General features: G+C 39.3%; 2 protein-coding genes across 3 annotated transcripts in view; one reads left to right on the forward strand and one right to left on the reverse strand.

Annotated features, from left to right (window-relative positions):
• Window positions 1-3,942, forward strand: part of LOC121272969 (leucine-rich repeat transmembrane protein FLRT1-like) — a 148,422-nt gene extending 144,480 nt beyond the window's left edge. For both annotated transcript variants that reach the window (XM_041179875.1, XM_041179874.1), the window contains one exon: window positions 1,448-3,942. In XM_041179875.1, coding sequence (XP_041035809.1) covers window positions 1,498-3,444 — 1,947 coding nt within the window. In that variant the 5' untranslated portion in view covers window positions 1,448-1,497 and the 3' untranslated portion in view covers window positions 3,445-3,942. The remainder of the gene's footprint in view (window positions 1-1,447) is intronic.
• LOC121272970 (ADP-ribose glycohydrolase MACROD1-like) overlaps window positions 1-14,984 on the reverse strand; it is a 904,756-nt gene that overhangs the window by 848,857 nt on the left and 40,915 nt on the right. The window lies entirely within an intron of this gene.

A 14,984-nucleotide genomic window follows, 5' to 3' on the forward strand; every position in this document is an offset into this window, starting at 1 on the left:
CCTTTAGGGAAGGAAATCTGACCTACATGTGACTCCAGACCCACACCAATGTGGTTGACTCTTAACTGCCCTCTGAAATGACCTAACAAGTCACCCAGTTCAAGGGCAATTAGGAGTGGGCAACAAATGCTGGCTTTGCCAGTGATGCCCACATCCCATGAAAGAATAAAGAAAAAAAAAATGCACCTGCTGCCCTTGTTCCTCCAGGTGGTAGAGATCGCAGGTTTGGATGATGCTGTCGAAGGAGCTATGGTGAGTTGCTGCAGTGCATCCTGAAGACGGTATACATTGCTGCCACTGGTACTGATGGTGGGAAGAAGCAGAAATTTAATGAGGTATATGCAGTGCCAGTCAAGTAGGTTTTGCCTTGGATGTTGTAGAGTGTTGTTGGAGCTGTACTCATCCAGGCAAATGAAGTGTATACCACTTCTGACTTGTGCCTTGTAGATGGTGGTCAAGTTTTGGACAGTCAGGAGATAAGTTACTCACAGCAGAATTTCCAGTCCCTGACCTGCTCTTGTAGTTACAGAATTTATGTGGTTGATCTACTTAAGCTTCTGGCTAATGATAACTCCAGGATGTTGATGGTGTGAGATTCAGCAACGGTAATGCAGTTGAATGCCAAGGAGTAGTGGTTAGACTCTTATTTGACATTTGCTTGGCATTCATGTAGCACGAAAGTGACTTGCCACTTATCAGCCCAAGCTTGATTGTTGTCCATTTTGTCATCCAAAATAAAATTTGGCCTTATTTACTCAGTGTAACAATTTTTTCAAAACTTTCCTATTTTCTCAGAACAATAAGACACAAAGGAGGACTCAGAAATCCTAATTTGCTTTCAGCATTCTTCTAATTATATATCAAATTTTATAGAGTTAAGCTATTGCCAGATAAAACTGGTTATATCATTAGTCTTATTGGCATGTTGGCTTTTGGATGTGAATGCAGGGGATGTATCATTTTTAATGTCACTTTTCCAACATTTTTATGTTACTTTCAAGTTTCAGAAGAGTAATACTATACCAGCAGTGCTCCTTCTGGTTTACACTGCCACTTGTGCTGTTCTCTGTCAGCCATCATGCAGGAGCAAATCCCATGATAGTTCAAAAGATCAAGGGGAAATGGGTCTCCGTTGCTACCACAACCAGTTGACTTGGCCTTTTCACATTTCTGAGTGCAACTGATGGCTGGGAAGACTCAAGCATGTAGTCAGCTGCCCTTTTATAAACATAAACTTTCCAAGATGATTCATTAATATAGGTGGGGCAATTTGGATCTCATGCATAAAATGGCCATCATGACCCAAGCTAGTGGAAGTGGCCAGTGAAATGACCTGCTCTCTTGTTTGGGGAATGGTGCATGGAACAGGAAGGGGCAGAATGGGGAGGGCAGGCAAGAAAATGTACATTATCTAATGTATATCTTAATACTTTCTCTCTCCTGACAGATCATAGCAAGTGGACAAAAAGATAAAAGTACAAGTAATTTTACCTCCAAATGCTACTACAAGCAATGGGTATGAAAACAAGTTTGTTGCTCTGGGTTACCATACCAGCATTTTTGATGCCATGTGTCATGTCTACATGTCCTACTATGTGTCGATGTGACAATGGATTTGTCTACTGCAACGACCGAAGCTTGACATCCATTCCTGCCAAAATACCAGAAGACTCAACGACTCTCTTCCTTCAAAACAACCAGATTAACAATGCTGGGATCCCCAACCAACTGAAGTACCTTCTGAATATAAAAGTGATTTACCTTTATGAAAATGTTTTGGATGAGTTCCCTATAAACCTTCCTAGATCTCTGAAAGAGCTGCATCTTCAAGACAATAACATTAGGGCCATTACACACGATGCACTTTCAAGGATTCCCTTGTTGGAAAAGTTACATTTGGATGATAACTCAGTGTCAACGGTCAGCATTGAGGAAGATGCTTTTGCTGACAGTAAACACCTCAAATTGCTATTTTTGTCCAGGAACCATTTAAGCAGCATCCCCACTGGTCTTCCTAAAACACTGGAGGAACTGAGGCTGGATGACAACCGGATTGCAACCATCCCACACTATGCTTTCAAAGGCTTGGTCAGCTTAAGGCGCCTGGTACTGGATGGCAATCTTTTAGCTAATCAAAGAATAGCAGATGAAACTTTCAGCAGACTTCAAAATCTGACTGAACTTTCATTGATTAGGAACTCTTTAATTTTTCCACCGCCAAATCTACCTGCTTCCAATTTACAAAAGCTGTATCTTCAGGATAACCTCATTAGCTACATTCCAGCCAATGCTTTTTCTAAAATGAGACAGATACAACGGTTGGACATATCCAATAACAACTTAACAACTTTACCCAAAGGAGTCTTTGATGACCTGGCGAACTTGAGTCAACTACTCTTGCGCAACAACCCTTGGTATTGTGGCTGCAAAATGATGTGGCTCAGAGACTGGTTACAAACAACTGCATTTCACATCAATGTGCGAGGGCTTATGTGCCAAGGGCCTGATAAAGTTCGAGGAATGGCAGTCAAAGATATCAATACAGAAATGGATGAGTGTTTTGAGATCAGCTTGCATGGCAGCAACACAGCTGTGAAAACAACCCCAATTGTTCGTACAGCTACTGCCACTCAAGGACTGCAATTCACGTACAAACCGAGACAACCAAATCTGAAGCCACCAGATACAGCTGTGGACTATCCTTTGTCAAGGGGGCCAGGAACAAAGCCGATAATCATTAACGTGATGCCTTTAACTGCGGACAGCATTCGTATCACATGGAGGGCATCACTACCAGTCACATCCTTCAGGCTCAGTTGGCTCAGACTAGACCATAATCCATCTGTGGGTTCTATCACTGAAACCTTGGTACAAGGAGACAAGACTGAGTATCTTCTCACAGCCCTTGAACCCAAGTCAACCTACATCATATGCATGGTTACAATGGAGGCCAGTAACTTCTATGTAAGGGATGAAACACCAGTATGTGCTAAAGCAGAGACCGCAGACTTATATAGTCCCACCACAACGTTAAACAGAGAGCAAGAAGAATCGGACCAAGTAGGCCTTCCCTTAGCTGGTATTATTGGAGGCGCAACAGCCTTAGTGTTCATTGTCGTTGCCCTTGCTGCAATATGCTGTTACATCAACAACAACAGGAATGTTTTTTCACACGATCAGGTGTACAACAGAGGTTGCAGGAAAAAGGATGATTATGCTGAAGCTGGGACAAAGAAAGATAATTCCATTTTAGAAATCAGAGGGAGTGGCTTTCAGATGATTCCACTCAATAACCAACAGCGACCAAAGGAGGAATATGTGATTCACACCATATTTCCATCCAATGGGACAAGTCTTTACAAGAACACTCACAGTACAGCCCTCAGCAGTAACCGAGGTTACAGAGACGGTGGGATACCAGATGCTGAATATTCTTACACGTGATTGCAGTGATGCCTCATAATGTGATCATCTCTGCTGCACTGCACACAGAAGATATTAAACAAAAAACATAAAAAATGTTAGGAATAAAACACACAAAGTCCAGCAGAAAATGCCTGGCACATATTTTGTACATTTGTCACATAATTTATATTTAATATGCTTAAAGATTTAAAAAAACAACTGGACACTTAGAAAGAAAACACAGCTACCTAATTGTGTACAAGCCAGTTTTTCTTTTCGCATTTTGAGTTAGAAGTGGGATAAAGGATGAACAACCTGTTTTGGAAATACAGTCCTAAGGCAATCTAAAGACACAATCCTTTATAGTGTCACACAGGTAAACATCTTGGTGAAGAATTCACAAGCCATGATATTTTTCCCCCACCTTGGAGATTTACATTATGCAGTTAAGCAAAAAGCTCAACACACACACACAGTCCTGTTTCCTTATGCACAATTTAAGGCTTTACCACCATCCCCCCCACCACCACTGTCCCGTTCCCCACCCCCCCCCCCCCCCCCAACTTCTACCAGAACTATTTGTTGATGTTTTGTTTATTTTTTTATTCTTCTATGATATTTTTAAAAAAGAGAAAAATAGTTATAAATATTTAGTTCTTTCCGTGTTGTTTTAGGACTTTATCTTAATTGGAAGAAGAGATGGACTTTCATAATTATTTTTAAAGACAACTTTGCTGAAAATGTTTTTTTTTAAAATCGAGTTAGACTTTTGCCTCTAGTTAAAAGCAGTGTGTATCTAAATTTCAAGTCTTTAAATGTCAGGCCAAAATGGATGTCTTGTAGTTATCTGGCCAGCAACATTGTTAATTTTAATCCTCAGATTAACCCTTTGAGGACCAAAAATTTTATGTGAACAACACTGTGAACCTGAGTTGTTCTGGGCTTTCAAACTTTCCCATCACACAATGTTAGAAAAAAAATTTACGGTGCTGCATTTGATTTGGACAAGATTTCGTTAAAACTGCATTGGTTATAAGTGGAACGCTCTGCTGTCTATTTTACAATATGTAGTTCAAACACAAAAAAAATTGCAGAATATTTGTTCTGAAGAAAACAACACAATTTCAGTAATGACTAGGAAAATCAAGTGCTCAAAGGGTTAACCAAGAATGAAATAGTCTCCCTGAATAAGAAGTTTCACTGAACCTTGTGCAAAGAGCAACCTCAGTACAGGATGGGCGCTAAAGGGTTACACTTTCAATGGAAAGTGTCTCTCAAGTTACTAAGGGTGCACGAGTGTCTCAGCTTCTGAAAACCTAAGACCTCAAGTCCCATGCTCTTTGTTTTAAGGTCAGTCTTTTGACATCTTTACATAAGATGAGAAGGTGCAAAGATGGAACTGGAGACCATCCAGAAGTGGAGTTCTTCCATACATAAATTTCTTTCAGAGACATTTGCACAGTCTTCATTGAAAGTTCCCCACCCTCCCTTCCAACAGGCTTTCACTTGATTGCTGAATATTATTGGTGGGGCTATCCTGAATATTTGAGCCAAAAGCCTCAAGCCCGTCGTCACTTTTGCCTACCTGACACACCAGTAACCTGGGTTGGAGAATAACCGAGAAATCATTTGAAGCTCTGATTATGACTTTCCTGTAAATATTCTTTAAAACTGTGATTATTAAGTTACAACTGATCTTTTAAATAAATCATTCTTAAGATGTGAAATGTTCTAACGCTTGTATGACCCCTAAATATTGGAAATGAGAAATAATATTTCTACACTAATGATCATGTTATTGCTGTTATGTTAGCTAACCTTACACCACCATTTCCCAGGCTTAATTTGTTTTTAAATAACTATGAAGTATTGATTTTTTTAAAATCAGAGCATTTTAATGAGAAAAATGGCAACTTCCCTGCCTCCCGACCCTATAAATTAGCTTTAAATTACTTTCAAAATTGCAATTAAAAAGGCTGACTGTCATGTAGTAGAATATTGCTGAGAGGGAGTGTCAGGATATGCATTTACATTCTACAGAGGCTGAATGTTCTGCTGCTTGACTATTCGGGCAATGATATACATGATCAGTCGAGACCATTGTGCCTGTCATTTGGTCCCGATGGAACCATCCGAGTTAGAGGCATATTACAATAATTTTAGCATATGTATATATTATATATACGCACACATTTTATTGAAGTATCCTCAGAAGAGAGGAAAGGGTAATAAATCATTAAATTAAAAGATTTTTTTTAAAGTGCATCACACAAAGAGACAATCAAGTACAATATTATGCAAAACATTTGTCTCGACCATCCAGAATATAATTAAAATGCTGTGCACAGTACCAACACAGTCACAAATAGTACACAAAATAAAATATTGATTCCGATTCTCAGCACCATTATTTGAGAGAGATGTGAATTTACAGTTTTAAAGTGGTAGCACGCCTCATTGTGGTGTGGTGTATTTTCAAAAATTGGAAAAGCAAGAGTGAAAATGAGCTGTGAATAATCTTTACACCAAACAGGAAACCCGCCAGATGCTTCCACTGGTCTGATTTACAAACCGTACCTAGCAGTCAAGTGCAAATGATAACCCGTACCAATATTACTAGCATACCTGAGTGCCAGCATCCTAGACTTTATGTGTGCATTAAGATTGGTCACAAAGGCAATATCTTAAAATACTATGCTGCTGGCTCACAAACAAAAGCACTTTTAGTGCAAGGACTGTAAGCAGCATCCACTGTTATAATGTCTGCCAGCCTTCGGTTCATGTTTTAACTTACTCATTTTGAAAATCTCACATGCCATGAACAGCATTTGGTGCAACATCAGTTAAATAAATGGAAAATAAATATTACCCTCTCAATGTCCCAGTGAGTTAAATGAACCGTACAAGTTAAGGAGATCCCAAGCTGGTCTGTTACAGACAGAAAGTATGTAATGAGACACGCAGGCGATGTGCCTCACAGGCAAGTTGCCGACTGGCACTTCCTCTCCAGGTTGGCACATGGACACTTGGAGAAGCTAACTAAGGGGACTTGGCATAGCTGCAACATCATCTAACTCAGCAAAACAGACTCCCATCATAAAAGGAGATTAAATTTCTGCTCATATAAGGAACTCATAACTTGAAAACAACAGGTCTCAAAGCAGGCTGGGACTAGACTAACTTACACATGTACTTGATTTGGTCAACTTAACATTTACTCCTCTCCTCTTATGTCCCAACAATGCAGCGCATCATTTTGCACTCACAAAGCTTGGCAGATAATTTGTTTCTCAGCAGGTCCTCGAGCCAGGAAGTACACTGCACAGTACGATGATTCTCAACTTCAATCTTCCTTCCATCTGACAAGGTGATGCAGACTATCTATTTGGCACCCACCTGGGCAGCACAACCAAGGTCAGGAATTGAAGCTTTAAAGTGTTCCTCAAGCACTCTCCAGCACAGCACATTCGTGTTTTTGATCTGTCCACTCAATACCTACCTTTTTTATATATTCTTTCATGGCATGTGGGCATCATTTGCTGCATCCCTAACTGCCCTTGAGAAGTAACCATATGCAACAAAGTGGCCACCCTGTCCAAAATATATTCTTTTCAATTTTCTTACACTAGTACTAAAGCATTATAACAGTTACAGACAAATAAATGTACTTATCCTCAGTTCATCACCTCAAATTACTTCCACCGCCAGCAGTGAGAGACCTATGATCATCTCCGTCCCTTCGTCATCACCTTAAAATTATACACATTAAGAGAACAACCTATGTTTGAAAGGGCAAAATTTTTAAAGTGTATACTGGGATGTATTTCACATGCAGTACAAACATTTACTCACATACGTTTTACTGAAATCATGATAACAATTTTGGCATTCTCAAAAGTGTTTCCTTCACTTCCACTGATTGTTGAGTTTAAAGGAATGCACAATCCAACCTTTACTCATCCCCTGTCATCCAACTGCTCCTCCCCCAATCCCAAAAAAAGCATGTATTTATAAATTTATAAATCTACTTAAACTCTGGTTAAACCTCTACAAGATAGATCTAATGTTGTTTCTTTAATGTGTTCCTAAAGCAATGCAGCATTCACTCTTTGACTAGAGGTGATGGGCAATGTACTTGTGCATTTTGAAACAGTACTGCATTGCCAACCTGCAAACAACAATGAAGATATTTTGTCAACAATGGATTGAATCCCGTCTCCTCAGTTGTAAAAAGACTGTTGTGGTCAACAATAAAGTATCAGGAAAGAATTGGAGAGCAAACACATTGCCCATTAAGTCAGTCATACCACCATCTTGTAGTTTACCTACTAACAATAATGTTGTCTTGCTCTCAAATGACTAACACCTACTGCACACGAACTCAGGACCATCAACTCAGAGGTGGCATAAAACGAAGAAATAATTCACATAAAATAACGATCCTTATGTTTTGTGAATAATTACTTTTTTGTCTTCCTACATTACTTGAAATATGTCCATGGTTAGTATTTCTTTTGGGGCTAAAATGGCAATATCATTTGTGTGTAAACTCTATTGCAAAAACAGTAGTGTGCAGCTCAGCTGAACTGATGTTGCCCAAAATGTGTCCATTCTTTCGCAACATACGAAGAAACACCTCTTTCCTTTTCCAATAATATTTTTTCTTTTGCAGTCACTCACTTCAAAACATGAAGAATAATTAAATGTCATTTAGCATTCCAGTGCATTTACCAAAAAGTGCCGCGGGAATCGAGGGCTGCTGTTGACCAATTTTACTGAGGAAAGTCCACTTTCTGAGAAAATTATCTAGGCATTTCTGGGAGGTAAATCAGACACCAAAAATTTTACTTTGGAAATGTTGGATCCTTGTCACTAGTTTAGCTGGACGAATAGATCCAGGTTGCATGCTTGTTTCAGGATGACCAAGTTGGTACCATACACATAGCAAATCAGTAGACGGTTCTTACTCAATACCTACCTTTTTTATATATTCTTTCATGGCATGTGGGCATCATTTGCTGCATCCCTAACTGCCCTTGAGAAGTAACCATATGCAACAAAGTGGCCACCCTGTCCAAAATATATTCTTTTCAATTTTCTTACACTAGTACTAAAGCATTATAACAGTTACAGACAAATAAATGTACTTATCCTCAGTTCATCACCTCAAATTACTTCCACCGCCAGCAGTGAGAGACCTATGATCATCTCCGTCCCTTCGTCATCACCTTAAAATTATACACATTAAGAGAACAACCTATGTTTGAAAGGGCAAAATTTTTAAAGTGTATACTGGGATGTATTTCACATGCAGTACAAACATTTACTCACATACGTTTTACTGAAATCATGATAACAATTTTGGCATTCTCAAAAGTGTTTCCTTCACTTCCACTGATCCTTGTCACTATTCTATTTATTTACGAAGGAACTCAGCAGCTACACTTGGGTACTTACAAGTAAAACCTTGTCTCTACATTAGACTCTTATTCTAAACTACTAACTGCTGACTACAGACGACTAAGGTAGCCCACACTACACTGTTATTGGATAATAAGATCATGTGATCTTCTATTATAACATTCTTCTTAAAGGTATATTGCACATCAGATAACCACAAAAGATAAAAGTTAATTTTTCCATATGTTTCTATGATGCAGAACTATTAATAATTGGGGCCCTAATGGTACGGTAGTGTAGTGGCTAAGTAGCTGAACTAATAATCCAGGCAGCAGTTCAAATCCCACCATGAGAGTTTTGAGATTTATAATTAAAATTTTCTGCAATTAAAAACTGGTATCAGTAAAAGTGACTATGAAGCTGTCAGATCATTGTAAAAACCAAACTTGTTCACTGTTGCCCATTAGGGAAGGAAACCTGCTGCCCTGGCCTTGATGTGACTCCAGTCTTACTTCAACATGGTTGACCCTTACTGCCCTCTGGCCTAGCAAACAGGCGGTCCACACCCACCTTCTCAGGGCAATAAAACATGGCTTTGCTAGAGAAGCCCACATCCTCATGATGACGTTCTACAAATTAAAGTTTTGATTCATTTTGTTTTACCACCAGTAAAACAAATCACAGAACTCAAACCTCGAATCTGCCCCAGCTTTACTTCTGATCTAGTTTTCACTTGGCAAAACAAGGCAACCCTAGGAGAAGCCAAAGATTACCATAATTCACTTCTCATCTTTTTAGGACAATAATGCTTACTGACAGTCTGCCACATTTATACAGATAACAACATCGTCAGAACAGCATCCAAGAGACTATTGTAATCAGGAAATTTTCACTGACAAATAAAATTTGCTACATTCTCAGAGGCCTCAGCTGTTGCAAATTTAAAATGACTGCATTTAAACGCTTTTCAGGTTCACACCATATAGCATTTAAAATTGTTCGTTGCTCATCAAAATTAATTTTTTTCCCAACGTGCAAAGGATTCTTTGCCCTAACAGTTCCTTAATTGCAGTGAAAAGAATGATTACATTCTCTCCTCAATATAAATCCCAGACTAAGCAATTACTAAGGAATCCCGAAGCAACCATTTAAATTAGATCAAATTGTTGGCTATGGTACACACTGTGCTGTGGAAAATGCATGTGGTAACCTGCTTACCAAATAAAATATTCTCTTGTTTGGTGTCATGAACTACACAGACTGATATATCTCTGACATAGCTGGCAGAATGGTCCAATGAAAATACAAAGAACCCTGGCCATTACTGAAAAGTACAGCTCAGTGCAGAAACAATATAGATTTCGTAGTCAGCCACAAAATGACAGCACCCACTGCTGACCTTGAAGAAGGCTGCCCACAGAAGATTTAGTAATCTCTGTGGTCTGGTTTCCCCTTTCCCCAGCATTGCTTTGATTCTGACATCAATTCAAGGGAATCTCTGGCTCTCAGCAACAGGAATGTCGACCAGCTGGTTAAACAGTCAATCACATTGCAGAATTCTCACAGACAGCACACGAGGTAGTTAAAAACCACCTGATTAGCCTTCACATTTTAATTATTTCACAGAAAGTGAAATAAAATTGGGATTAAGAGAATATAAATTTTATTACTCTAAAAACCTCTGGGATTTTATCAGAATGGAGAAATTTGACATTCCACAAATATAAAATCAGTTTTTCAGGGCCAGACAGATTATTGATCAGTAATTATAAAATTAGCACATTGTTAAAAACCCAGTTACAACTCCTTCAACAAAGTGTAATATTTTCAAGGGTTTTTACAGTGAGTCTAATAATGTAAAAGTGGAAATTCACATTAATTCAAGTGTTTTCAGAGGATGAACACCTACAAGAATTTTCAATGGCACATCCTAGGAGCAGTGGTTCTGGATTTTTGTGTTTAATTGCACATGTGCTAATGCCAGAAGTTGCTGTCAGTTTCATAGTTGTAATGGCAGTGAATGTTGACAAGTTTGCCAATATTACAATCACAAAATCCAGGCCATGTCATTGCATTACGCTATTTACCATTCTTGGGGTGTACTGGGCAAATATACGCCTTGGCAGAGAACTGACCCAGTAATGTTTTCTAAAGCTAGTTAAAAGGTGCTGTACGCTAAATATCACAGATGCCCAAAACATCGGTATGAATGTTGCCTGTCCCCATCATTCTAAATGTTCTGTACAAATCTAGAATGGAGTTTGTGGGGCAAGGAGTGAATACATAGAAAATGAACTTCAGAGATCAAGGATGTAAATACTGGATTGCAGAAATGCACAATTTTCTATATACCACACTCTTTTCCTCCAAAAGGTCTAGCTTTCAAAAGGTGAATTATTAATATCAGCACTGGCACCTGTTGCAAAATGTGAATAATTACACAACACAATAAATCAAGGGGAGCAGGTTAATTAGTTAAGCTCAATAGCCATTATAATAAAAAAGATAGTCATTCCTTTTTAATTTTCTACGTATTGTATTGTTTAGGATTGGCTTGCTGTGTTTTTAACCATGAGAATTAGTCCACAGAAACAAGGATTTTCAGAAGATAAAACCAAAGTGCATTGTGAAGCCCTTTGGCCTCTTTTTGTAGGTGCCTTGAAATTTCAATGTTAAGTGTGTGTTCAGACTGAGACGCTGACTTTTTTTCTTGTACATATATATGTGAACATTTCCTTGTTCTCTTCAAAATAAAATTTAAAAAATAATGACTTGGTGCTTCCTGCCTTCACTAGTAACTTAACTTTTACATTTTTCTCCAAAATCTCCCCAATTCATACAACCTCCATTTGACAAAGATATTTTGGATCTGATCCACACTCTGCCTACAACACTCAGGGTTTATGAAGTGTCTAAGAATGAAGTGCAGTGTCTTGTCTATTGAAATTAAACAACTTGGGACGTTTTACTACATTTACTTACCGCCAAATAAATGCAAGCACCTCCCTACAACTGCATTTCCACTTTCAAATCTAACATAGTCCCCCTCCCCCCCCTCAAAAAACCTGCTCTTGATTCCTCCGTCCTTGCAATCTACCTCCCTTTCCTCTACAAGGTCCTTGAATATGTTGTCGCTTCCCAAACCTGTGCCCATCTCTCCCACGACTCTGTTTAAAACTTTCCAATCAGGTTTCTGCCTCCATCACAACACTAAAACAGGCCTCATCAAAGTCTAAAATGACATCCTTTGCGACAGTGGTGCATTATCCCTTTATATTCTTCTCAATCTATCTGCAGCTTTTGACACAGTTGACCACACCATCCTCCTTCTCCTCTAATATACAGCTACCCTTGCCTAATTCCTTATGTATCCAGTCATATCCAGAGAATCTCCTGCAATAGCTTTTCTTCCTGCTCTCGCACTGTTGCCTCTGGGTCCCCCAAGGATCAACATTGCTCCCCTCTTTTTTCTCATCTATTTATTTGGTGATACCATCTGAAAACACAATATCATTTTCCACATGCACACCAGTGACACTCAGCTCTGCCTCACCATCAAGTCTCTCGACCCCTCAATTGTCTCATAATTTGTCATGCTGCTCGTCTGACATCCAGCAGTGGATGAGTAGAAATTTCCTCAAATTAAATACTGAGAAGACCAAAGCTGCTGCCTTTACCCCTGGGCACAAACTTAATTTCCTAGCCACTGATTCCATGCCCTTTCCTGTACAAAGTCTGAGACTGAACCAGACTGTTCACAACCTCAGCATCCTAGCTAATCCTAAGTTTCTGACCACATATCCTCTCCATCATTAAGACAGCTTATTTTCAGCTGCAAAATATCATCCACCATCCTGCTGTCTCAGCCTGTCTACTGCTAAAACCATCATCCATGCTTTTGCTACCTCCAGACTCCAAAATTACAATGCTCTCCTGGCTGGCCTCTAATCTTCCATCCTACATAAACTTCAGCTCATCCAAAGCTCTGTTGCATGTTTCTAACTCTGCATTATTCTAACTCACACCAATCCAGTTCACCCATCACACCTGTATTCATTGACCTATGTTTGCTCCAGGTCCAGCCTCAATTTTAAAATTCTCATCCTCATGTCTAAATACCCCCATGACCTTGCCCCTCTCCCCAGCTCTGTAATCTCCTCCAGCTCTACAACCTTCCAAGATCTGTGGTATGAGTGGTCCTTCAATTCTGTCCTCTAGTCCACTTCTGGCTTCTTTCATCCCTCAACTGGCAGCCATGCTTTCAACTATCTAGGTCCAAAAACTCTCCACCTCTCTCCTCACCTCTCTCTTTAAAACATCTCTTTGATCAAATTTTCTTAATATCTCCTTCCAAGGCTTGATGAAAAATTTTGTCTGATAACATTTCAGTGAAGTGCCTTGGGATGTTTTTCTGCATTAAAGGCACTATATAAATGCAAATTGTTGTTCTTATATTGCTGAGGCTAATTAACTTCTCGCAATAGGAATTGTAGGCAGAAACCTACTGCCTACCACTCTGTAGTGATGTACAGTGCAGCTCCAACATTGTCCAGTACTCCTTTGGTTAGTTGTAAGCTTGATAAAAAAAAATGACTCTTTAGGCCTCCTCTTTCCCTTAGTTCGGACTTTCTGCCTCACCACTGGATGTCAAGCAAAAGTTTAAACTAGAACAATCAATTGACCTGCACTTTGAGGCCTCCATCAACGCCAGAACCAATTGCAATAGAAGTGGGGAAATTCAGCCTCTTCCTGCATTACAGTTCCGGAGATACTAGTAAAGTATCAATATCTCACTCAACCTCATGTTCACGCACACACTTCTAGGAAAGGTCACTGATATTAATCAAGAGCTGGAGCCTGGTTCACTTTTTCTCTCCTTAGACCAGGGACAGAGGCCAAGTGCACTGATCCATCTATGGCTCAGATGCTGTCAACTCAGACTGGGGATTAAACCTAGGATCTTGCTGGTCTGCACAGCTTGGCCTCTTACTAGGCCACGCCTTTATCCACAAAGGCATTGAAAGAACCGTGGCATTCCCCAGTTTGTATTTTCATCCAGAACCTGTCTCTATAGCCAGACCGACATCAAGGAATCTGGCAGCAGTTTACAAGGCCAGCTGAGAAATTGAGCATTTGCCGCTGCCCTAACAGTCAGGTTTCTAAATGCAGCTGATGGCAAGAGGACCATGCAATTCCATTGGTTGCAGTTTTAGAATTTGAAAGTAGCTGGCAATATTTCAGAAGCGAATATATCAATAAATCATAATGGCATGCAAATTACGTGGCTCCATCCACGTTAATTTCACAACTCCAAAGTAATATAACATTTTCTTAACATGCAATTTCTTCATGCTCAGCTGCTAATAATTTCTCCATAAATCTGCACTAATTATGTCACAGACAACTTTTAAAATACTGTTTTATTAAGTACATAGTCTTTGACCAGCCATTTAACACAAAAATCATTAAAAGCACAGTATATCACAAACTGCAAACCAAAAAGAATTAAAGTGGAGTATATCAGACTGCACTAACACTCTATAATCGTTATGATGCATTACTAGAGAAAGGCAGTTGGGGCAGAAAGGGTGGGGAGCTTTACAGAAGATAGATCAGTCAATATTTTCTGATCTATCGGGTGAGGCCACAGGTTTAGCTCATTTATCTTTGACCTATATCTGGACAAATAGTTAAGAACTAAAACCTTGAATAAACACTGAAAATTCTTTAAGAGACTCTCTGTGGAATGCCCCATGACCCAGAAGGGAGGGTGGGATATTACCTGCTCCCAATGATTTTGATCCAGCCACAGCCTTAAACGAGAAAGCAATAAAAACCCATGAATGCTGGCATAATATCTGAAATAAAAAGCATAGAATTCTGAAAATGCACAGCTCTATCAGCAGCTGAAGGGCAGTTTAATGTTCCAGGTGAGATCAGAATCCAGCATTGAAGAAGGGTCTCACCCAAAGTGTTAATCTGTCTTTTCCTCTTTCAAATACCTAGTGTGCAGCTCAGTATTACCATCATGTTTAATACTTCGCAAGAATGGCCAAGTCTAACTCAATCCCTTGAACCTTCTTTTCTCCTTTCCCATGGGGAAAGTAACCTAACCTCTTATTAGTAAGTATCTCATCCCTTCAATTGTGATTACTTCAGTAATTCACCATTGGGAACAA

This window comes from Carcharodon carcharias, chromosome 37 (assembly GCF_017639515.1).
Source record: "Carcharodon carcharias isolate sCarCar2 chromosome 37, sCarCar2.pri, whole genome shotgun sequence".
Taxonomy (NCBI): Eukaryota; Metazoa; Chordata; class Chondrichthyes; order Lamniformes; family Lamnidae; genus Carcharodon; species Carcharodon carcharias.